General features: G+C 38.0%; 1 protein-coding gene across 4 annotated transcripts in view; it reads right to left on the minus strand.

Annotated features, from left to right (window-relative positions):
• Nucleotides 1–278: 278 nt before the first annotated feature.
• Nucleotides 279–25,789, minus strand: part of LOC128861467 (FMRFamide receptor) — a 175,890-nt gene continuing 150,379 nt past the window's right edge. For all 4 annotated transcript variants that reach the window (XM_054099609.1, XM_054099606.1, XM_054099608.1 and 1 more), the window contains one exon: nt 279–7,100. In XM_054099609.1, coding sequence (XP_053955584.1) covers nt 3,640–5,319 — 1,680 coding nt within the window. In that variant the 5' untranslated portion in view covers nt 5,320–7,100 and the 3' untranslated portion in view covers nt 279–3,639. The remainder of the gene's footprint in view (nt 7,101–25,789) is intronic.

Below are 25,789 nucleotides of genomic sequence, written 5' to 3' on the forward strand. Positions count from 1 at the left end.
GTAGAATTCAGCATTACCATCTATAAACACAATATTCATACAATCGTATATATGTAAATGAGTGTGTATGCGTGCATACATACATACACAATTAACACACATGCATAGTCATACATGTCTTAAGTATGCAGGTGTGCTTTCGGAGGAAAAAGTAATGGTTTTTGGGTATTTTACTAGTCAAATGGTTTATTTACTAAATAGATTTAGACTAACTTATTTTTATATCTAATATTAGAATTTAAAAATTTACACTTTTTTTTACATAAATACATATAATATACATAAATACATATAATATACATAAATACATATAATATACATAAATACATACATTATAGACACATACGTACATATATTATACATACTCGTACATATATATTGACGGGGAGCGAATGCGCTAAGAATTAGTAAAAGTGTTTAACTGTAAATTTTCTACACACATTGAACATCAGTGACTGTCAGACATCAATACATATATAAATTCGTCTGTTAATAGCTGTAATTACATTCAATACATATTCATTTCACAATACATATACTGGTATGTGTACATAGATTATAGCAGGTTTTTATTTATGGCAAAGTTTTGGTTTTGTGATTGTTCTGACCAAACTTCGTATCAGACTGCATTTTATAGGTAATAACTATTTGGGGTAATAACTAACTTTAATTGTATTTATTATTTTTTCTATGGTTTTTCTGGTATAACTGTTCAACATGTATGTATGTTTTGAAGTATTTATGGTAAGTAGTGGGAAAATTTCATGAATTTCATCACCAATTATTTGGTTTTCCAGCAAATGAGTTCGACATGTTTGCTGTTCATACCTACCATACATACCTACATATAGTATGTTTGTAAAAGGTGCTGGTAACACAGGGGAATTTTTATAACATATATTGTTTTGCTATGAACAGCTATTTCTTGCACAAAATCTTGACTAGTGTCACGTCATATCCTTTCGGAATGATATGCACTTGCAACAAAATAGCATTTCTCTCTCCAAAATGCCCCTATGAGGAGTGGTATTAGTGATGTCTTTAGGCTACAATTACAGTTTTGTTCTCATTTAACTTTAATCCTGGACTGCCGCCGATGACTGCAGCAGATAGGCCAACTAATCAGAATCATATAATAAAGAAACAGGGGGAAAAACGATATGAGTGAGATTGCAAAGATAGGCACTACAAAACAGATTATTTCTGAGAAAAAAAACACACACATTGGTTATTGGAAACTGCTATACAGTCACTCACACCTTATTCGATACACATACGATTTTTTTGTAAACGGTTTTATATTTCCCAATACTTTTCGAAAATGGAAAAACAGAGTATGTGGATGAGAGTGTGCTACACAATGCATACGCATCTACGCGTTACTAATCCCAGCAAAATTATGGCATGCGGTTATTAGCTACTTTCCTCAAAAATGCTACTAAAGACTGTTTAATTATAAATTCAAAGTGATCTCTAGTATAAGCAGTGAAGCACCCCTAGTCCCACAGCTCGTGAAATTATCGATTTCTTTTGCGATTAGTTCGGAAAAAAATGTTGACCAAGATCAAAAGGCCAATCGCTGAAATCACCAAAAGGACAGATCGCTGTGTTCCAATAAAAACAGAGGTATGGGAATAAGTTTCCGTTCTTTCTTAACCAAAGTTACGAATTATTCAAACAATTAAATAATACTTGATATTATGTGAAGTGTATTCCATTGGAAGCTACAACTTGACTCCATATTTCAGTCAGAATACAAATTTCTCTGACGAAAAATTGGAGTTGCATTGACTTGATCCATTCATTAAGCCAGTTTGCGTTGCTCTCGTAAGAAGTAAACCGCTCTCCAATAAGGGCTGATTGCATCGATCGGAACAGATGGTAATCCGAAGATGCATTGTCTGGGGAATACGGCAGGTGAGGCAAGATTTCCCTTTTCAGTCCCTCTAAATATTTCTGGACCGATTTAGCAACTTTTGCCCTGGCGTTGTTATGCAGCAAAATCAGTTTGTCATGTCTATCGTCCCATTCTGGCCGTTTTTCTTTGAGACCTCCATTCAAACGCATTAGCTGCAGTCGATAATGACCGCCAGTGATGGTTTCGGATAGTTTAAAGAGTTCATAATAGGTCCCAGCAGATGCACCACATAACCTTTGACATTTTTTATCGCAGTCAATGGACCTGGTTGACCTGGCAGGTTGCAACATTTTTGACGCTTAGGTTTTTCATAATAGATCAATTTTTCATCGCCAGTGACGATGGGATCAGACAACTTTTTCTTTTTTGCCGTTCAAGAAGCATCTCACACGTCACCAGACGTCTCTCCCTCTCCTTCAATTGATGTGATACCCAGTTACCTGCTTTCTGAACCCTTCCCAAACGCGTGCAAACGTTTACCGAGGGTTGATGTGTCAGCATCCAACTCTTTAGACATATCATCAAGGGTTCGACATGCGTCTTCATCCAATAATTGTTGTAGTTGAGCATCTTCGACTTTTTTCGGTACCCCTTCGCGATATTTATTACTCACGTCGAAATTGCCAGTTTGGAAGCGTCGAAACCACTCTTTACAAGTTGTATTTGATGGATCGTGATTACTGTTAATATTGACCAATATACGACGCGTTTCAGCTGCACTCTTCTTTAAAAGGTAATAATGAAGCATCACTTACCGCGAATGCTGTTTTTTCGGGACGAACCTAGACGTTTTTGACGTCAGATAAAAAGGATCTTTACGCTTCCAACGAATGTCAACTACTGCGATCGAGACCTCACATATACACCTTCAAATCATCAGTGTATTACTAGAGTGATTACAAAAATAGTATCAGCAGCAGTACCTCTTTTATGAGGGCCGAAACTTATTCCCATATTCAATAGTTTTACTGGCAAGTTGTCCTGAAATATCGTATGCACCCTGTGAATTGGATATCTCTTAGTTGTAACTGTACTTTTATCTGTACTGTACTGTTATCCGTATAATCCTATGGCGATTCGGGTCGTGAGTGTGTATCTCGTCGGAACTATTCGGCTATAACTTAAAAAAAATAATTGGAGCGTACACATCGTTTAGGCGCCTACAGTTTTAAGCCAACTCCGAAAATGGTTTCTTATGAGGAGTTTTTTCTTGGCATAAATACACTCGGAGGTTTGACATTGCCTGCCGAGGGGCGACCGCTATTAGAGAAAACTATTTCTTTATTTTGGTGTTTCATGCATGGATATTCAAACCGACGCACTTCCGAATAGTAAGACCTATAACTATAGTGATTTGTTTTCAGAAGGGAGAGTTAACGGGGAGCATATTATCTTGAAGTAGTCAACTGTAAAAGTAGGTATACTATTTTAAAATATTTCCGATAGTGGTTTTGTAATGAATTATGTTTGAAAATTAATGTTTGAAAAGGTGTAATGAAAGAGAAGCTGCTTTCTAATTTACGGCACAAAACCAAGCATTTCCATCTGAAAGAATGCATTCATAATCGTTTATACTAAGTTTTTAACAAAATATTTCACTTTTTGTTTATCAGCTTCTCTTTCATTCCTCACCACATTTCCCAAACTTATTTACAGCTTGCACTTTCACTTCTAACACATTCGCCGCCCAACCACATCTGATCTCTGCTGTGCCAACGATCTCAGATACCCGATGTCATCTGCCCATTTCCTCCATCGGTCCAATCGCAACTAAGCGCATTGTTGTTGTTCGATGCTAACACCACCGGCGTCACAACAGTCGTGCGCTGAATGTCCCTTGCCGGGTAGTAAACAACTGGGCCCGGCGAAGGTGCACGATTTCGTTTGATCTTCACCACACCTGGCGATCCGGTCTGCAAGAGCCGCACATTTTTCAACGTACTATTGTTCGAACCGCTGCCGGTTACTAGGTATGTACCAGTGGTGCTGCGTTGTGTGCCGTGTCGTGAAAAACGGCCCGATGAGCGATGGTTTATCGTGCCGTCGGCATTGTTCGAAATGGAACTCTCGTAATGAATAAGGTCGGGTTGATCGCGGCTGAAGCGGCGTTTGAAAAAAATCAACAGGAATATACGTTTGAACTTTTCCCCGAATATAACATAGATGAGGAAATTTGCACTGCTGTTTAACGTCACTAGCAAATTGGAAATTTTCGTTAGCGAATGATCGATTGTATGATAGAACGCCTCGTTAATATTCACTACAAGTGCAAGAAAGTTCAATAGAAAAAAAACTATCACAATAAAAATCAACATAGTCGCCAAACCGATTTCACGTTTCTCAGAGCGCGATAGCCGCTGGCGTTCACGATTCGCACGCTTAACCTGACGATATATCAGACAATTGAGTATGGCCAATGCCAGGAATGGTATGATGTAGTTGACAATCAGATAACACCAGTGTATATAGATATTGATGTAAGACTGATTTTGTCGCAAAGGTGAAGGGCGTATGCAGTGATATACTATATCGCTGCCCTCAGGCTGATAGCTGACTGTCATGACTTCCCAAAAGCGTGGCAGATTATAAAACAGCGAGAATATACAACATATAATAAAGTAGATTTTGGCGCGTCCATATGTGCAGAGGGCACGCGACTTGAGCGGATGGCACACCGCCACATAACGCTCCAGTGTCACTGTGAACGTCATATAGATGCTGCCCGTTTGCGCCGTTAAGCCAATGGGAAACACCACAGGCGAAATAAATGGGTAAATGTAATTATAGTAGTAGAAGAAATAACCTGAATAAGGATATACGCAGGGTATACCGAAGAGCAGCATGGACGTAATGATGAGTGTCGTATCACAACGGGCCAAGCCGATGAGCAGATAATTGATACTTGAACGCATCTGCGGGCGCGAAAGTATAATCATAGAAATTACATTACCAATAATGCCAAATATACCAACAATATTCAATACGACACCGCAAACCCAGAACTCAAGACGGGTTTCATCATCCGGATGGTAAACATCCATGCACAACGCATCGTGCGTCTCGTTGGCATAGAAATCTGGGAAAGTGAAATTCTGTGTCAGCTGGGGGAAGAAGGTTTCCGGTATGGCGCCACCATCTGCAGTGCTACTGCCAAACGCAAATGTTGTGGAATCAGTGGGTGCCGCATACTCGACGAAAACATCATTGCCCGATACGCTCTGTATGAAATCCTGCAGATTAATCGGTGACGCATCATAATCGTGCGTGGAACTATCAGCGACAACATCGGCTGGAGGCAGCAGTGCACTATCTTGTTGCAGATTATCCTGTATGCGTAGCAATGATTTTACTTGATGAAAAATGTCCGGGTAAAATTCGCGCGATGCATTGAACTCAGTCATCGGTTAATGCTGTGAAGGCGAACTTTCTAGAGACTAAATTTTGCCCTGCCTGCAAAACGGAGGGATCAAAAACAAATTTGTAAGAGGTAGTGGCACTAGGTTGAAATATTTCAAAAATTCACCTTTTATTACTGGACAGGTGGAGGAATTAAATGCTAGACGAAATATGTAGTCAATTCGTAAATTTTAAATCGATGTTAGTGGTTTGAGAAATTTAATTTCCTAGTTAGCACTGGCTGATCAGCACAAACAGTCTTTTGAAGTTTTTTGTTTTTTTGGTTTTTTCAAAGTAATGGCGCACCGAAATCGGCTTTCGTCAACTACTTGTGTTCAAGAATTTGTTTTTTTTTTTTAATTTCTACCAATGTATTTTATGTAAGTTTGTTCCTTTTTACAAAATTTTAATTTACTTCTCACAGCTTTTTTTTGACTTAACTTAATTGAAACTAATTATGACTTTTACTTATCAAAACGTGTTCTCGTTTAAATTAATTGAAAATTACCATTCTAATTTCTAAGTTCTTGTAAATATAGTTTAAGGCTTTCTTGAATTTGAAAAACAAAAATTTAGTAAACTCCAACCTTTTCGCATGCGTTTTGTAGTAAAGCTTGAAAATATCACAAAACACCCGACCTAAAGCTATCTACGTAACGGTATTGTATTTAATTCAAAAATCACAAATTTTCAAAGTTTCTTGAATTTGGTGAGGATTTTTGTTTGAACTGTTTTAACTATCTCAAATATGAGTACTTCTGTATGGAACTGTGCTTTTCAACTTTCAAGTACGTACAAGCATTCAATTGTGTATTTAATATTATTTTATAACATAAACTATGCAACAAAATTCGTCCTTTTTTGTAATATTTTCTTCGAATTCGGCAAAAAAATGTGCATTGCGTTATTTGGGCTCTTAATCACACACTTTTAGTTTCTGATTGAGCTTCCAGATTTTATGTACAATTATTTTTTTTTTAATATTTAATTTTAAAAAGTTTTCTTTTGTTTTTTGTTTACTAACAATTTAATTTTGTTTATATAAGCTAATAAGTTTCCAACTGTCATTTAGAGCTTTTTAAGTTTTCCAACTTTTACTCCTGAAATTGACTTCCACAATTACTTGTAAGCACATTTCTTTTAAAAACCCTTTTTTTGCTTGCATATATTTTTACTTTTCGCTTTGCTTTTTTTTCTCCTTCTTGACATCTGTCACTGGCACATCAACAACCGTTTTCAATCGCAAAATAAGAAATTCCGCATTGAATGTTGCTCCAAAATGACCTTCACACAACCAGATCTCTTTTTCCGCCAACAGCCTGCGCGCATGGCACTCCATTGGCAATTTTTCACGCGCAACAATCGTAAGCTTCAAGTGTAAATCTTTTGAAATGTCGCACTGTGAATCAAAAAAAGGGCAGCATTCGTATTTGATGATTTGTTTTCGTTGATTTGGTTGATACCACCGCCCCTGCCGCCTAGCTAAACACAACAGCACGCAGATATGACAGCAATCAATATTTCGTTGAAAGTTTGATATACTATAGTTGTATGCCTGTTTGCCTGTAGTTTAGCAGCTGAAACGAAATGTTACGGTTTCCTGGCACCCTGCTCACTCAATTTTTTTTGCAGTCTTTTTACTATTTTCTGGTTATTGTGTAGCCAAAAGTTTGTCGCCACAAATTTACTGGACATCAAAATGGTTTGTACTATAAAAACTTGAAACTGTTCGCCACTTGAAGGTGTCAAGGATTCCACTACGAGTTGCCAAGCGATGTTTTCTATGCTGCAAAGAAAGAGAATGCAAGAGTAAAGCTTTAATAGAAACAGCTGTATTATATAAATACTCATACTTGTATAAACATGTGTTTGTATTCATTGTAATTTTGGTTTTTCAAATTTTTTGATTTAATTTTATTATTATATTTATTTCCAAAGTGTAGTGAGATATAAAATCTGCATTGTACACATCAACAATTGAGTTCCGAAACTAACAGGAGGAAATAACAAACTATCACATTTCTGTAGCAGTGAATATCTCCTACATAAAAGAAGAAGCAGAAGACATATTACTTATACATAATTACTAATTAAAGGGCCTTTCAAAAGTCACGCCTAGATGTTATTTTGAAATATTGTAAAATATGTAAAAATATAGATTCTTTCAGGTTTCACTATTTTCATCCAAAATACTCTTAAGAATTATATGTGAAAAATTAAATCATTTTAATGTCCGCCATGAGCCCGTCTACAGGTTAAGTCCGACAAACAGTCGATTCACGAATGCCTAATTGTTCAGAAAGTGGAGATAGCGACGCTCAAGATTGTTCAGCAGCACTTTTTGCCACAGCAACAATATTTTCAACAGAACGTCCAGCTATTGGTCTTCGGCCTGCCAGTCCTCTTTCTGTTCTCGATGGAATCAGTTTCTTAAAGTTTGTTTACCAACCTTCAATTCTCAGCTCATTTGACGATTATTTCAACCAAAACAATCACGGTCTTTTTAAATAACTGGTGGTTAAGTTTCAAGGGCCGGTGCTGCTTTTGAATAAAATACAATTTTTTTAGGAAATTATTGTTATTTCTCTTTATTATGATAATATTACTATAGCTCAATTACGTATAGAACAAAATATCGGCCAAATGGCCGCCGCAGCCACGGCGGCTCACCTCCATCCAATGATCCAAATTTTCGATGACGCTGAGGCATAATTGAGGTTCTATGCCGTTAACGCTTATCGACGTACACTTTTCTTTCGAATAACCCTAAAGAAAGAACTCCAACGGTGTCGTTGACGTTTAGGTGTGGTTCACATTCAACATCGGGCCTTGAAATTTAACCACCCTTTATATGCCAATGTCTTCTTTGGATGAAGATCTGGCTTGAGCCTCGCTTTTGGCATATATCTCCTGAAGAAACCTACTCCTTTCTTTCCTTCATATTGATGTACTCGTATAGGCACCATTTCTCATCTACGGTGACGATTCGATACAAAACGCGCTGTTTATGACCGCGCGTTGCCCGATGGCGCACGAGATGCTGAGAAGCAATTTGAAGGTGACTTTCTTTGTTTTTTTCGTTGAGCTCCTGAGGCATTCAATTTTTAAGTATATCCCATTGAATGCAGCTGATTGAGAATCGTTTTACGAGCGCAGTTAATTTGTTCTGTCAATTCACAACTGGTTTCCACTTTCTTTCTGTTTCAAAAGTGATTTGAGGCGTTCTTCATAGAATTCAGAAAGACTCGCCTATGACACCTTCTCCATACACAGCTTGGGCAGCTTTTTGACCGCGATGAAGAACAGAGGAGAGCAGGTATCGAAAAAATTGATTTTTGCCTCCTGGATATTCCATTTCTAAGCCTCAAAACAAATCATCATCATTATTGGCTGGACAGCACTGATCGGGTCTCCGCCTGCTGTTGCATATGCCTTCAAATGTCTCGGTATCGTGCTAGAAATCCCAATAAGCCTGCGTCTTCTTCTATACCGTCAATCCATCTATGCGGCGGGCGGCCCCTTTTTCTCTGCCAGTGGCATTTACCGAAGAATATTTGTTGGAGTGAGTAATCCGTGTTAGTCCGCAATATGTGACCTGAGCATCTTAATCTGCTGATCATGATTGTGGTTATCCCAGATGGGTGCGAATATAGTTTTTTGAGTTCATTCTTGCAGCGTTTCCGCCACTCGCCTTTGTCACATATTGGTTGATTCACATAACTCTCATCTCGAAAATCAGCAGCCTCTGTTTAGCAAGATGGAAATAATATTTAATTGAGCAATACAGTGAAATTTTGCGAGTTGCTTCGCTTAGCTGAAAGTGATAAATTTCCGAACACTGTGTTTTCTGACGAGACAATTTTTCAAATTGAGCAAACTCTCAACTCTGAACTCTCAAAACGATATGGTTTATTTGACCTGCCGTTTATAGAGAATTTTGAGTCATCGATTAGCCACCAGGAGGCAGCATCCGTCACAGGTAATGGTTTGGTCTACTGTAACCGCAGAAAGGCGCTCTCCAACCGTTTTCATAGACCCTGGCGTCAAGGTAACTGCGAAATATTATCGGAAAAGTATTCAGGAAGTTGCTTTGAACCTGTGGGCAGACAAACATTTCGGAGGCAGACCATGGACGTTTCAGCAGGACTCGGCACCGTCTTACAACGTTGGAGTGAACCAAGAATGGCAAAAACAAAGTTCCGAACTTCATAACGTCCACACAATGCCTCTCCAATTCACCAGACGCGAGTCCGATGGATTATTCTCTTTGGACCATTTTGGAGCACAAGGTCCGAACTAAAAGATTCACCAGTCTCGAGGCGCTGAAAAAAGCAATTGCCCGCGAGTGGGCGAAAACACCTGCAATTCACATTCGGCCAGCTTGCGATTCGTTTCTGGACCGCCTCAAGGCCATAGTCAAGGTAAAAGGTGGTCATATCGCGCAAAAATAAATTGGTTCTTAATTTTGTTTTATTTTCACACATTTTTTACTTTGAGTAGAATGAAAGTAATTTTCCGAACTAAATTTATGGACTTACTAATTGGTTCCCCTCGAGTGCCGGACCCTGTATTTACTTTGGACATACAAACAAATATCACGGGCTTTCCACATCTCATGACTTGTAGTATTACTCGCATAAAAACGAAAGTTGTTTTTATGAGATTACAGTCATGTTTAACTCGAATTTAGTTGGAATGAGGAGCAGTAAAATATGTGTACTAAGTTTGATTAAGTTTGAAAAAAATGCATCGACAACGATTTAATGAAACTCGCTTAGTACAGGAGTTTCATTAAGTCGTTGTCGATGCATTTTTTTTTTAGTTTTGGCTTAATTATTTCCACCGTTTTAAAGGAGAATTTTTTTCTTTTTTCGATTTCCATTACTAAACTACTTTGGACAAAAAGTAGTGAACGCCAAGTTGCAAAAAAATATATAGCACCTCAATATTTTGACCAGTTTCGACTATTTTTTGTTTCCTTGTTCACTCCGTTCGTTAATCTGCTTAGATTTCCTGCCGCTACCAGTCCTAAGTAGTGAGAATACCCACCTGTGTGTTTCTATTTATTTTCCACTTCATTTACAAATCCGTCTTTTTGAATTATTCCACATTTTCTTGCTTATTCAATGAAATTTAAAATCTAAAATCAATAGTGGCTACTAAAATAGAGCTAACCATCCGAAAATGTACCAGCTGTGTAATTAGCTAGAACTTCGTTGCAATATATTGAAGTAAATTTCTTCAGGCAAATTAAATTAATTTCTTTATAGGAAAATGACCAGCGCGCAAAAGACCAGCGCACATACATAAATCCATCTTTATATACGAGTATGCTCTACTGCTGACCCTGGAAAGAGGGGGTTGCCACGTCACAGCCTACGCAGATGACTTAGCAATTGCCGTTAAAGGCAAATATCCTAACACCGTTATGGATACTCAGCGCTCTAACATGGCCACACTAAGAAGCTGGACTGAGAGCAGGGGACTTGATATAAACGCCTCAAAAACTGAAATAATTCTTTTCACAAAGAAACATAGGCTCCCTATAATCTCCCCGCTAATTTTTAAGGGTGTGGAGATTCCTTTGAAAGAGAATGTCAAGTACCTAGGACTCATATTAGACAGGAAACTCACATGGAAATCTAATATTGAGGAAAGAGTAAAGAAGGCCAACGTTGCATTATATACTTGCAAAAAAGCGGTCGGTATCAAAAGGGGACTAACACCTCGTATTACGCATTGGCTCTATGCTTCTGTAGTTAGGCCAATCTTAATGTATGGAATACTGCTCAAAAGGCGACTTACGCTAAAATCATGAGTAAGGTCCAAAGAACAGCTTTTTTTGCATCTCTGGTGACTTGGGGGTAGTCCCCAAACAGAACAAAAGCTCTTCAAGACGAGTATACCGTCAAGAAGGGAGTGGCAGACACCAAGGCCATGGAGGAGGGGGGAATTAAACTTTTATACAGATGGCTCCAAGCTAGACGATAAGGTTGGCTATGGAGTTTTCTCGAAGAAATTAGGACTGGAACTATCTATTCGACTACCAGACTACTGCATCGTCTATCAGGCAGCGGTTTTAGCTATAAAAGAAGTGGCTACATATTTAAATACGCTCGCCGTAACAAAAACGACAATAAATATATTCTCGGATAGCCAGGCCGCTATCAAATCAATGTATGCGGTTTTACTAAGATCGAAGGTTGCACAGGAATGCCGGGCAGCTCTAAATGATATTAGTGACATATTCAAGGTCAGCCTTCTTTGGGTTCCGGGACATAGAGGTATTGAGGGAAACTGTAAAGCTGATGAGCTAGACAGAAAAGGTACAGCTCTTCACCTGCTCAGCGATAAAAATACCATTGCAATACCCATGGCTACAAGTAAACTAATAATAAAAACAACATTATCCAAGAGGCCAACAGGTCATGGAGGGATGAAGATACATGTCTAACAGCTAGGCTACAATGGCCGCAAATAAACAAGAAAAGAACAAAGGAATTGCTTAGTCTCTCAAGAGACAATATCTCGAAGGTCGTGGCTTGTTTAACCGGTCACTGGCTATTTGGCAGGCATTCCTCAAGACTAGGAGTTTTCTCCCATGAATATTGCAGAAGTTGCAGAGATGAGGAAGAGGAAGAAACAGTCGAGCACTTCCTTTGCAATTGTCCAACCCTAGCTAAAATCAGAGCAGGTTGTCTAGGTAAATACTATTTTAATTCTCTTACAGAACTGTCTGGCGTGGGGTTGGGATCAATACTACGTTTCATAAGAGCCACAAAATGGTTCCACGGGTGGTTGGAGGTGGTTTATTTTTCACGCATACTGTATTAGATTTTGCTCAAGGCATCATGCGCACGGACGAAAAAAAAAACATTGGCTTAATCGACTTCACACATCATTCGAAGCCTCTTGGTGCATATGCAAGTAAAATTAAAGGCAATATTTAATTAATTTCTATATATTTAATTTTTTATTCATTTTTATTTCTATTTTTATATATTATTTATTTTTATGTATTATTGAATTCGAAGCTGAAGAGCTCAAATATCTACAGTTGAGCTCCGCACTTAAAGCTTTTAATATCTTCAGATAAAACTAACTAAACTTTCGCATTCCGCCTTAAGGTACATACTCGTATGTGACTCTTCTATGGCTATATCTATCCGGACTCTTTTATGCTATTACATAAAACCAAAAAACTTTTAATACTCTTGAGTACACTAATACGCGCGGGTATATATACAATGTACGTTATGGACTGGAGGATGGCTGCTCTGAGTCTTATTTATCACGTATAACTGTATCTCATTCATGCAAAGGAAGACATTTATGAACAAACTGCTGGATGCAGAAAAGAACTAGCGAATCCTACGATATCAATGCAATTTCACACACACATACACACACCTACATACTTAACAAACATATACATATACATACACATATGTTGGAATAAATAACCGCTTAAGTCGAGTGGGCGCCAGCTGAGTAAGCCAAACACAAACAAAACCTGACACTTTGGCCTTTGTGCTGTGTAACTTATAGCGCCACAAAAATGCCGTTACACTCGTGCTGTCCGTGCCGCTTCGAATATTGTATGCCGTGTAGGCGCATTGTCAAGTCTGGAATATTTATGCTCGTAAATTTGTTCGAACTTACGCCAATGGCTCTGCAAATGCAAGGCAATTGTTTCTAAATATGTAGGAGCAAACAAAAAATGTTAAGTACCATCTCGTGGAGGCCATCATTTTGTGTGCCATGCTTTACTTATGGTCACGATTTAGTATCGCACTTCCAGTTAAGACCAATAATTCAAAAGGTTGCCCAATCTTGTTGGCGGCAACACAGCCAAATGGCGTCATTTCCGACATCCGCTGGAAACCAACTGTGCCGCGACGGGACTGTGGCATATACGTACGAGTATGTAAATGTATTGCGAGAGCATTAATTGAAACCGCAAAACGAATTCGCGACTCATGCAGCAAAAAACTTTATTTGGGCCATTCAGAATTATTCGCGCTGTTGCGGTATTTTCTCTTTAACATATTTAAAATTGTCAACGTTAAAAAAAAATTGCAATTTCCTTTAAGCACTGAAGCCATTGGATATTGGATTTGCAAACTTGTAAATATGAATATTTTGATTGACAAGCGACGAGCTTGCAAGGATGATTAACGCAATGCGAGATTACATACAGTTCAAAATGCGGTTTGAGAGTCAAAGGCGTAGTTTTTACAGAATGCAATAGAATACCGGCTTGCTATAATTCGATGTATAAGGATGAATCCGCGGATATTGTAAATGAATACAAATACTTGGGAGTTCTTTTACATTTCACCCTGTCACATAAAAAGTACTTGAGGGTAAAAATAGAAGACACGAAAAAAGCAATTAACGCAGCATAACTGAAATATATGAATCAGCCCCGTATTTGAATTTCTTCAAAGGTCTATAATCCTTTATGGGGTTCAAGTGTGGGGTATACATACATAGATAAATATCAGAAAGTCGAGCAACTTCTGTATGCCCTTATAAAAAATATTATTTTTTACCATCCAACAACCCTAACTAACTATTGGGTTGGAAAATAAGTTCATAGCGTTTTTATATTTTCTTTCATTTTACAAGGACTTGTTTGCTGTCTGGCAAAGGGTAAGTATTCATGGGATAGAACTTTTTCCACTCTACATAACTATGTTAATTGTATTTTTGAGTTATTTAATTTTGACGTGATAACGTCTTATAATTCGATTTAGCCGGTTGAACGCACGAAAAAATGTGTCGCTAGCTTGCTCATTTGTCGTTACCTTGCTCATTGCCGTTACCTTGAATGAACTGCAAGCGAAAGCGCGGAACGAACAAAGCAAACGAACGGCAACGTTCGACATCTTGCTCTCTCCTACTTAAGTGAGCGTGTATATGTATGTATATGCGCATATGTACATATATAAATTCACATATTTCTATTTGCATATGCCTTCTTATTGATTATTATTTATTTGATTTACTTGAAGAATTTAAAATAAAACCAAGTTTGTTAATAATATCTGTTGTTTTAATGATATTATTATTAATTTTTTTATTATATATGAAGGAAAAAATGTATGGTAATATTTACCATATACTTTATAAGATATGTTGTAAACTAATATATGTATATAAACATGCATATACATATACAATTTCGCGCAATTTTCAAAAAGAACAAATCTATATGTAAAGATGCATACAAGTCATATGGATATATCAAATATACGAATCTATTCCGTACGCAAGCAAATGTAAGCTAATGTGCTTTAACTGCAAGCGAGAGCGCGGAACGAACGACAAAGAGCACAATCGGCCCCCGCGTTCGGCAACGTTCGACATCTGGTTCTGTCCTACTTGAGTGAGCATATATATGTATGTATTTGCGCATATGTAGGTATATAAATTCACATATTTGTATTTGCATATGCCTTCTTCCTGTGTGCATGGTAATGAACCATTTCTCTGTTGAGAATAGGACGATGATAGGAAAAGTAGGAAATGAAAGGGAGTGTTTCGAGTGTAAAGTGTCTTGAAAAAGGCAAATCGATGATGGTGCCTCTTAGTGTTGTTGACTTATTAACGTCTGATGCACAATCGAAATTGAACATATCTTTCATGAATTTTATAAATGTTTCATCATTTTTCACGTTTGTGTAAATGTAACTTGACCTATTCCATTGCAATTCCACTTACCTCCTCCTCTATTTCCATACAAAATATCTATCAAACAAATAAAATTAAAGTTTTATTTTGAAAATTGCAACCATTCCATCAATATTTTCTTATGACGTTGTCACGTTAAACTATCGTCAGTAAACCGACTTTACAGACAACCTCTTTTTTATTAGTTTTGAGGCTTACAAATGGAATAGCCAGAAGGCAAAAATCAATATTTTTGACACCTGCTCTTCTTTGCTTTTCTGCATTTGATAGAGGTCAAAAAGCTGCCGGAGCAGCCAGGGTTGTATGCGACGTGTATGGAGAACGTGTCATAGGCGAGTCTACAGCCCGACATTGGTTTGCAAACTTCAAAAATGGCGGCTTTGACGTCGATGACACGTCCCGCAGCGGCAGTCCTTCTGAATTCAATTCAGAAGGTTTCACTGGTCACCGCTTCTCTTCTTTCGACGATAAATTGCATCGAAATAGTCTGTTTTTTTAAGAAGGAAGCCTTAGGCTGCCTGTGAGATTAACGATGAATTGTGCATACGTTTTTTAATACATAATTATTGAAAACGCTAACTTAAAACCGGTATTGTGTTCACTGTGAAATTGTGAAATTCAGGTTAAAGTTATTCGTTTACTAACAGTCCATTTGGAAACCATCAAATGAATCACGCGTATTGTGCAAATTTTTATTCAACTTCAACAGCAGGCATTTGTCCTTAAGGTGGTAAGTTGAACTGTGTAAATTCATTAGTGTGTCCATAGTCCAAAATGCCGAGAGGACGACGTGTGAACATCGGCCGCCGCACGAGACATGCAAGCCAGCAACAAGTGTATTCACAGAACTTAAGCGAAGAAAGACAAAATATAATTAGAGAAAATGCCCGATTGAGACAACGCGTGAGCACACGAAGATCATTGGCATCATACAATCGCTTGGCATTCCGATATGATCGCACTGTGAACTACAGTGATGATGACAATTTAGATATTGGACCAATGACGACTGTATACCGATATTGCAATGCATTAAAGTTCAAAAGAGAAACGACTGGATTGTGCTGCGCAAGTGGAAAAGTCAAACTGGATCTATTACTTACACCATCACAGCCACTGGGACCATTGTTCGAAGGAACTGATCCCGACCCCAACCATTTTCTCCAACGCATCCTTGAATACAATAACTGCTTTCGCATGACTTCCTTTGGAGCTAATATCATTCGAGAAGGCGGCTTCATGACGACTTAGAATTATGCTTGGTTAAGTCAACGAGAAATTCTCGCCGCAAAGAACTATGATGTACACGCACTGACTTTCACAATTCAATCAAAAACCGATGGCGATTTGGTGACATACAAATCCGTTGATTCCATAACAAATCCCGATGATGTAGTAAATTATCCAACTGAGTTTTTGAACTCTCCGGAGTTACCAGGATTTCCACCACATAACTTGCAACTCAAAGTTGGTTCAGTTGTTATGATATTGCATAATTTGAATCCACCGCGACTTTGTAACGGTACTCGACTTGCGGTGAAAAGACTATTGGCGAATTCGATTGAGGCAACCATTATAAACGGAAAGCATGCAGGTGAAAATGTATGCATTCCTCGAATACCAATGATTCCGACTGATCTTCCGTTTGACCTCAAACGATTGCAATTTCCGGTTCGCAATGACAATTAACAAGTCGCAAGGCCCAATCGCTTAGTGTTTGCGGGATAAATTTAGAAAATCATTGTTTTTCACATGGGCCGCTATATGTACGTTGCGTGATCACGAGTTGGAAAACCATCCGCTTTGTTTGTGTTAACGTCAGACCAAAAAACAAAAAATGTGGTTTCCCAAAGAGCACTTCAATGAAACGGATAATTTGCGGACACGTATAACGCTTCGATTCAGTATTTACTTTGGATTCACTTTAATTTTTTACTTAGAGCAGTTTAACTAAATTACACTTCATTTTTTTAATCGAAATGAATTCATTACTCTTGTGAAATGATATAAAAATTTTCCTTTTCAAATATAAAACAAAAAAGAGGTTATCTGTAAAGTCGGTTTACTGACGATAGTTTAACGTGACAACGTCATAAGAAAATATTGATGGAATGGTTGCAATTTTCAAAATAAAACTTTAATTTTATTTGTTTGATAGATATTTTGTATGGAAATAGAGGAGGAGGTAAGTGGAATCGCAATGGAATAGGTCAAGTTACATTTACACAAACGTAAAAAATTACGAAACATTTATCAAATTCATGAAAGATATGTTCAATTTCGATTATGCATCAGACGTTAATAAGTCAACAACACTAAGAGGCGGCATCGTCGATTTGACTTTTTCAAGACACATTACACTCGAAACACTCCCTTCTTTTGTGCCTATTTGGCGTTCGTTCCGCGCTCTCGCTTGAAGTTCAAGCAAGGTAACAACACATGAGCAAGATAACGACGCATTTTTTGGTGCGTGCAGCCGGCTACATCGAATTATAAGACGTTATGACGTCAATAAAATAATTTTTCTTCATCTTTTAATCCTCAAACGAAATGTTACAAAAAACTAAGCCATCTGGTGGCGAAACGGAGTTCGCCGAGTTTGCTAGTGATTTTTAAATTTCAGTAGATTTTGACCTGTTTTATTAATGCGTTCGCTAAAAACCAACCAGTGACATTTGCTTCGTTTCTAACTAAACACTAAGCAAATGTTTATGTATAAAAAAACTTGGTTTTATAACACAATCATACACTAACTAATCTTATTAATTTAGCGAATTGAGTTCAATCAATAATAATTAATGTCATCAAGAGCAATCAGCTTTGAAAAGTAGAGAGCGCACAACTGCAATCTCATTAAATACATTGACATAATTAATCAACGTTAGTAGAAAAATGTATTATGCTCCACTTATACATATGAACATATACATATTTATACATATGCACATACTTATTTATATGTATGTGTATTCAAGTCTATATAGTATGTATGAGTGTGTGCGCAATATTATGGTAAAACTGTTATCATTCCTTAATTCAATTTGCCATTGAGTAGAACATAAAAACTAATTTATCCCAAACTACCAGCCGCACGCTTTATTTGCACCTACACGAGTACGAGTGTAGATGTACGAACATATCAAAATTCGTCTAACAGGCACTACATCGATTTCGTCAAGGTGCGACCAGGTGCGTGGCGTAATGCCAACTTAATTGCCACATCGGTAGGCAAGCGTGCTTGTTTACAATCATTTCAATCAACTTAATTAATCTTATTAATTCTTACGGTAAATATGTACATATATATTGCGATTCGAGATGAATACAACTCGATTTATTTACTTGTTCAGACAACTGGAAGTAAAGCAAATGGTTTATTATTTCTCTGTGTGCTTCAAAAATAATTGCATATGTACATATGTACGATACGTATGTTTATGTCTCAAAACCAATATAGTTCTTCACATATATGTATATGCACATACATAGAGAGTGGCGCATTAATGTTGCAAGACTTTGGCATCGATGTTATTTTTGCGTCACCTGTCAACTTTCGAGTTAAGAATTCAGTCTCACCATCGCAACTTACACGAGTGAGCTACGCATGCAATTGATAACCCTTTATTATGAACGATTGGAGGGTATGGTTATCTCTCGCGTAGTTGAGGTTAAGTGGCCCCCAGGAACTTGCGATTGGACTGAGCTAGACTTTTACTTGGACGGTTCGCTAATGTCGTAGATCTATGCCAAAAAGCTGCATTTGGCTGATGCCTTAAAATTTAGTAGCACAAACCATTGTAATTTCCACCTATCATTTATTGCCATAACATTTCTAATGAGTTTAAATTATATGAAATAAATTATGTACCTACTAAACTATTACTACAAATTCAATATATAATATGAATTCTTACTAATGAGCACGAATAGTATTCCATAATAAGAAAATAAACACTTTTCATATTGCTGTCGAAAAAATTGTTGCTTTGTTTTTTACGTTGTCTAGTGGGCGATACCTTAAATCGCGGCCGGGAACTCGTTTGTGTGCTTGGCAGCACTGCCAATCTCTAGGCTTGCGAACAGCTGATAGACGAAACGGCGTGCTGCCAGAAATAAAAAAAAAAAAAAAAAAAAAATAATTGGCGCGTACACTTCTGTTAGGTGTTTGGCCGAGCTCCTCCTCCTATTTGTGGTGTGCGTCTTGATGTTGTTCCACAAATGGAGGGACCTACAGTTTCAAGCCGACTCCGAACGGCAGATATTTTTATGAGGAGCTTTTTCATGGCAGAAATACACTCGGAGGTTTGCCATTGCCTGCCGAGGGGCGACCGCTATTAGAAAAATGTTTTTATTAATTTTGCCTTCACCGAGATTCGAACTAACGACCTCTCGGTGAATTCCGAATGGTAATCACGCACCAACCCATTCGGCTGCGGCGGCCGCAGAAGACCCAAAAATAGCTGATGCTTTCCATTTCAATTCAACCGGGCTATTTGGGTCATGTTCTTCGATTTCGATGTAACTCAAATATGTTGCTCTCTGGTCAAAATAATTAGGCACGTATTTTTTTGTTCGCCCCAATTAAAAAAAATCGATTTTGAGCCGAAAAACAAAATTGCCGATAAATCTTGAAAGAAAATTTTTTCGGGTGAACAAAAAAATACGTTTCTCATTATTCTGACCAGAGAGCAACATATTTGAGTTACATCGAAATCGAAGAACATGACCCGAATAGCCCGGTTGAATTGAAATGGAAAGCACCAACTGTTAATTTTTACGTGTGCAGGGAAATGAATTCATTAACCAGATCCATGTCAATACTGATTAGAAATGATCTCCTCATGAAAACCTTCCATCGCTCAACTGATCATCTTTTGACAATGCGTTTGAAGACAATTAGACTCGACAGATGCAAGCACCTTCTTCGGGGCGACACGGTCAGCGGCCATGAAAATATTCTTTTCACAGATGAGAAAATGTTCGCTGTTGAAGAAGTTTTAAACGATTTTCTGATGACTGGTATTGAAGCTAGTGATACCCAGAATATTGGATTCCAACAAGATGGCGCTACTTCCAATATAGCCCGTAAAACATTGGATTTAATCGTCGTTTCGGTGAACAATTTATCTCGTTCGGACCAGTGGATTGGCCACCAAAATCGTGTGATATCACACCTTTGGACTTATTTGGGGATATATAAAGTCTAAATGCTCTGTGGATAAACCAATTTCGATTGAGGCATTGGAAGCCTATATTACTAAAGTTATTCACGAGATCCGGTCTGAAGTCCTCCAACGAGTCGTTCAAATTTAGTGTTTACAGATGGCAATTGCGACCAACAGTTGAAAGGGATTATTTAAGAAAAATAAATGTCATGACTGGTTCTGCTCAAAAATAGTACAGATTGCCCAATCGATTTGAATTTTCGTTTTTTTATTTCAATTTAAAATACGATACATGTAAATTGATCACCCTTTATGACACAAATGAACAAACAAAAAAATGCGTGTAGCGTAGTACACATAACAGAAGTGAAACTTTCAAGGCAAACAAAGAAAGAGGCAGAGACCCGAGAGAGAATAAGAGAGAGATAGAGAGAGAGAGAAAAAGAAAGAATATATATCTAAATTAAATCACAACATTTGCAGAGAATACAAATAGACAAAATTTACAAAAAACGGAAAAGGGTCGACCGGTGTCGGTAAACGCCGGGCACAAACCGTGGCAACAACGCGCACTACTCCGAGCGTTTATCACCCGCACAAAAGCAGCGATTCCAGGACCGCAGCAACGGCACAAATTACCGCAAGGTAATACCAATAAATCTGACGCTGGAATGGATATTACTTTATAGATTATGGATATCACTCGCGGAACGAAAATGCCCAAAACGTTGCACGGCTTGAAATTTTACTCTCTATTCTTGATCGTCCATCGACATCTAAGAAGTTTCACTTCACAAATGGTTTTTTTTGAATTTGTTATTTCATTGATATTTTCTGATTGTCTGCATCGAAAAGAAAGCAGAAACTCCATTCATAACAAATAGCATTTGCTTTTTTGTATTATACAATGAAAAATAAATATATGTACATATGATGGTTTGCCACAAGTATTGAAGAGTCAGAGATGGGTGAGGGGATATTGTCTGTGTGAAGCGCAGAGTGACAGGCTGTCACAGGAATATGCGCGTGCACTTTTAAAGCAATACCGTATTTTATGTGTCGTGAGGCTTAAAAGTGTCGTCCAAAAACTGCAAAAATGAAGTGGACTACTTTTTTTTACATTTCCGGCGAATTCAGTAAAGTCAGAGTAAAAAAATTGAGTTTGTTAATTTAGTTCAAATATGAAACTCTGGAAACGAAGTCAAGGGCACCTTATTTCCCATGTAGTGACTGCAAAAATACGCAATAAATGTACCGTTTGCGAATGAATGATGTGTCTATATTCTTATTTCCTAACTTAGTACCGAGGAAAAAATACGCATGAAGTTTACTGTACCAAGAATATGAGGGGAGCCTACTAATCACATCAACGATTGCTATTTTTGTTTAGTTAATTCACATAAACGTCGCGCTGGCAAAAATGCCAAAAATATTCAGTACCCAAATTTACCATCAACGTCTGTTCCAGCACCTCACAGTGAAAATTTTTGCGCACCTTCTAGTCCAAAGCTGGAGGTACTACAACAACCGCTATACCAAATGTCTAGTAGTAGTGAAGGCAGCGAGCTCGTGCTTATGGGATGGTAGAGCCGATGCACTTCACTATCAGCAGTACTGATGGCCTCAACAGGCCGAGTTTCAAATAGGAAAACATTAGGTCAAAAATAATCTCATGCAGCAATGTATAAAGGCTCTTCCTCAAGACCTTTTTCTATCCCAAAACATTTTTTCCGAAATTGTCAGAGACTAAAATTAAATTCGTCGGTCCACAAACAAAGAAAATAATGGCCAGTGAAAAATTCTCCCAGTCCCTGAGTAGCCACAAAAAACAAGCGTGGCTCAGCCTTGAAGCAATCTTCCTTGGCAAACAGGAGGTCTGAGAATTATCAAAAATTTATTTCCACTATGCTTGCTAGTTTCAAACTCATGGGATGCAAAATATCCCTTAAAGTAAATTTAAAGACATGTTCGGAGCATATTCACAGGAAAAAGGGAAAGCTTCCACCAAATAAAAATTGTGCAATCTTTATATTGGGCTGCGAACCCTGGGGTCAAATAGAGAATAATCCGCCGGTATTCCCGTTAGAAGCCATGTCTTTGTGTTTAGAAGTCTCAAGCTTATTAGTTGTCATATTCTTCACTCATAGAGGGTTGGTCTAAGTAGAGGAACGGTTACCACATTTTGAAGAATACGATTCGAAGAAGCAGAAGGAGCAGCCGATTAAGACCGATTTTTGGCTTATTTCGTATAGCAAACATCAGCCTCTAAATTTTTATCACGACAACAATTTCTAATCCGATAATCTGGATAAAAATAAACTGAATAAATAAGAAACGCAAATGAGTCTGGTGGTGAACGAAGGCAGAAAGAAGTACCTCCTGTCATCAGACAAACAGTCGGCAGACTCGCGTATCAGCACCCACGTCATTGTTGATAGTTATGATTTCGAGGCTGGAAGAGTCTTCGTTTATTTAGGAACCAGCTTTAACACCGATAACAATGTCAGCCTGGAAATCCAACGTAGAATCTCTCTTGCCAACAAGTGCTACTTCAGACTAAGTAGTCAAATGAATAGTAAAGTCCTCTCTCGATGAACAAAAATAACACTGTACAAGACTCTCATCATACCCGTCCTATGGACGATGACATCATCTGATGAGGTGTCCCTGCGGAAGATTTTTAGACCTTTGCCCGTTGGGGATGGCGAGTATTGGCTTTGAAAGTATTCGATGCGGTACCAGCTGTTGGTAGCAGAGGAAGAGGAAGGCCTCCTTTGCTTTGGAAAGATCAAGTCGAGAAGGACTTGACCTCACTTGGCGTGTTCAATTACCGCATGAACGAGCACAATGGTGCGCTTTGTTAAACACGGCCAAAATCGGGTAAGCGGTTATCGCGCCAATGAAGAGGGAGAAGAAGCCGAATAATCATCTAGTAGAAAACGTCTGGCAAGTTGGAACCAAAATTGAGTTTAGTGCGGTCATAATATATGTATACATATATAATAGGCGCGTACACACTTTTTGGGTTTTGACCGAGCACCTCCTCCTACTTGTGGCGTGAGTCTTGATGATGTTCCACAAATGGAGGGACCTACCGTCTCATGCCGACTCCGGACGGCAGATATTTTTATGAGGAGCTTTTTCATAGCAGAAATACACTCGAAGGTTTGTCATTGCCTGCCGAGAGGCGACCGCTATTAGAAAAAAGTTTTTCTTAATTTTGGGGTTTCATCGAAATTCGAACCTGCGCTCTCTCTGAACTCCGAACGGTCTTCACGCACCAACCAAGAGAATTAGGCAAGACAAATTCATATTTGGTGCGCTACTAGAGCAGCTGATTCGTTTGGCATTAGGTAAAGTAAAATAGTCTTAGCCTTTATTATCGATTGATATTATAAAGCAGTTTGAAGACAAAGCACTTTGGCAGTTTTGTGAAGCCAGCGTTCTAAATAAATGCCAAATAGTTGTATATTATTTATGAACCCAATACGTATAGCAGAGCGATGAGTAGAAATATTCCGTTCTGTTTCTGTGGGCATGGAAGATGAGGTACCCTCTGGTGGGTAAATGGTTGGAAATGTCGATAAAATCATGGAAATCGTCGACTCCGACCTGTATGTGAGCACTTACTCCTTTAGCCAACAATGCTCAGAATTTTAAATGTGACTGCCTACAATTTAATAAATTCTAATTTTACAGCAGGTAACTGTCACTAGATGCCGACCCTAATCCTTTAAATATTTTCAAATATTCACATCAATGCCTTTATGCATGCCTATGTAGTAACACACCTTTACTCACACATTCATTAAAATATATGGTACGCAAGGTGGCGCAAAATTTATCACCCCAACGGATGTTTTGTAATTTTTGCAAATCGCGTCGTACGTCAATCACTTGCCGTATATTAGACACCACCAAACTAGACACTGCTGTATACAAACAGGCAAGCAAGGAAGTGCGCAAAGGTCAAAATAAAGATGTTCATCACTTAAATTCATTTTTTATTTACATATTTACAAAGTTATTCGGACAAGTTTTGAACAAGTAATTTTGCGCCACCTTGTATAACAATATTAAACAAAAACATTCGACCCTTCTGAATGGCATTGTACTTACATTTATCTAATAACAGTAAAGTGAACCAATGTGCGGCCATGTGATTTGGGTATCGTCGAATGGGCTGTAAATATTTCAATAGCTTGGGTTTGATGCTGTCAAATGCAGTCATTGTAAAAGCGGTGAAGTTTTTGATGGCGAAATTGATAGTTATCAAGTGTGAAATTTAACATAACATTAGGCACTTATCGAGGACAAAAAGGGTAAAGTATCGATCAAAGAAAAATTGGTTGGTGCCGAGTAGTCTTATGTGTAAAGTGTGTGCGCATAAAATAAATAAGTAGAAAATTCAAAAGGTTTGCCATTTATTTCACACACAATTCACATTCTTACGAGTATATCGCAGTAAAAAATTATTTTAAGATTTTTTCTTATTTCTTTTTTTTTTTGTTTTTGGTTGTTCTATAGCAGCTTAGATACTTTTCTTTATAAAAATAGGCAGCTTAAGCAAAATAGAAAATTAAATTGAATTAAGTATATGATTACAAAATCATACAGTCTAGAAGCTTTTTTAAAACCTTGTGTTGGACACTCGGGTGCCTATGTATAGGGTGGGCCATGTAAAATTTGCTTTTTGAATCGGCTATAAAACAAAACTAATCTATATTTTTTCAAACTTTTTTTTTATTTTGAAGATTGAACATTGTCATTTATGAATAAAATTTAATATCGTTCAAATGACTGCCACGACTGGCTTTACAGTAGGCCATTCGATCAACCCAATTTTTAAGCACATTTTCGATTGTACGGGCTCCAATTTCATAAGTGGCAACTTCGATTTCGTGTTTTAAATCATCAATCGTCTCTGGATGGTTCGCATAGAATTTATCCTTAACGGCTCCCTACAAAAAATAGTCCAACGGGCTAAAATCACAGCTCCGAGGTGGCCAATTGATATCGGAATTTCGGCTGAGTATTCGGTTTTCAAAAACGGTATCCGAAAGTTCGAGTCTAACTTTGGCAGTGTGACAAGTTGCACCGTCCTGTTGAACACAAATGTCGTCCATGTCATCCTCTTCAATTTTTAGAAACAACTCGTTGAGCATGTCACGGTATCGCTCGCCATTTACTGTAACCGCGGCTCCTCGCTCATTTTCGAAAAAAATGGCCCGATGATGCCGCCAGACCAAAAATCGCACCAAACCGTGACTCGTTGTGGATGCGTTTGCTTCTCTACAGTAACGTGTGGATTTTCTGAGCCCCAAATCCGACAATTTTGCTTATTGACGTAGCCACCGATGCGAAAAGAAGAAGAAGACACACCTCTTGGGAAATCGGTTTCCAATATTTCCCAAGTTTGTTCAAGCGTATAGCGTCCCATTTCGTAGAAGTCAAACCTTTAAGTAAATTATGAGCACATTTGGCATGTCATTTGTGTTACCATTCTCAAAAAAATAGGTGGTTCAAAAAGCAAACTGTATGCGACACGAAAAAAATATAGGCAGCAACGCCCTCTCTTATCAAACCGCAAAACATAAAGCGGGATATTTTACTG

The sequence above is a fragment of the Anastrepha ludens genome, chromosome 4 (genome assembly GCF_028408465.1).
Source record: "Anastrepha ludens isolate Willacy chromosome 4, idAnaLude1.1, whole genome shotgun sequence".
In the NCBI taxonomy this organism is placed as follows: domain Eukaryota; kingdom Metazoa; phylum Arthropoda; class Insecta; order Diptera; family Tephritidae; genus Anastrepha; species Anastrepha ludens.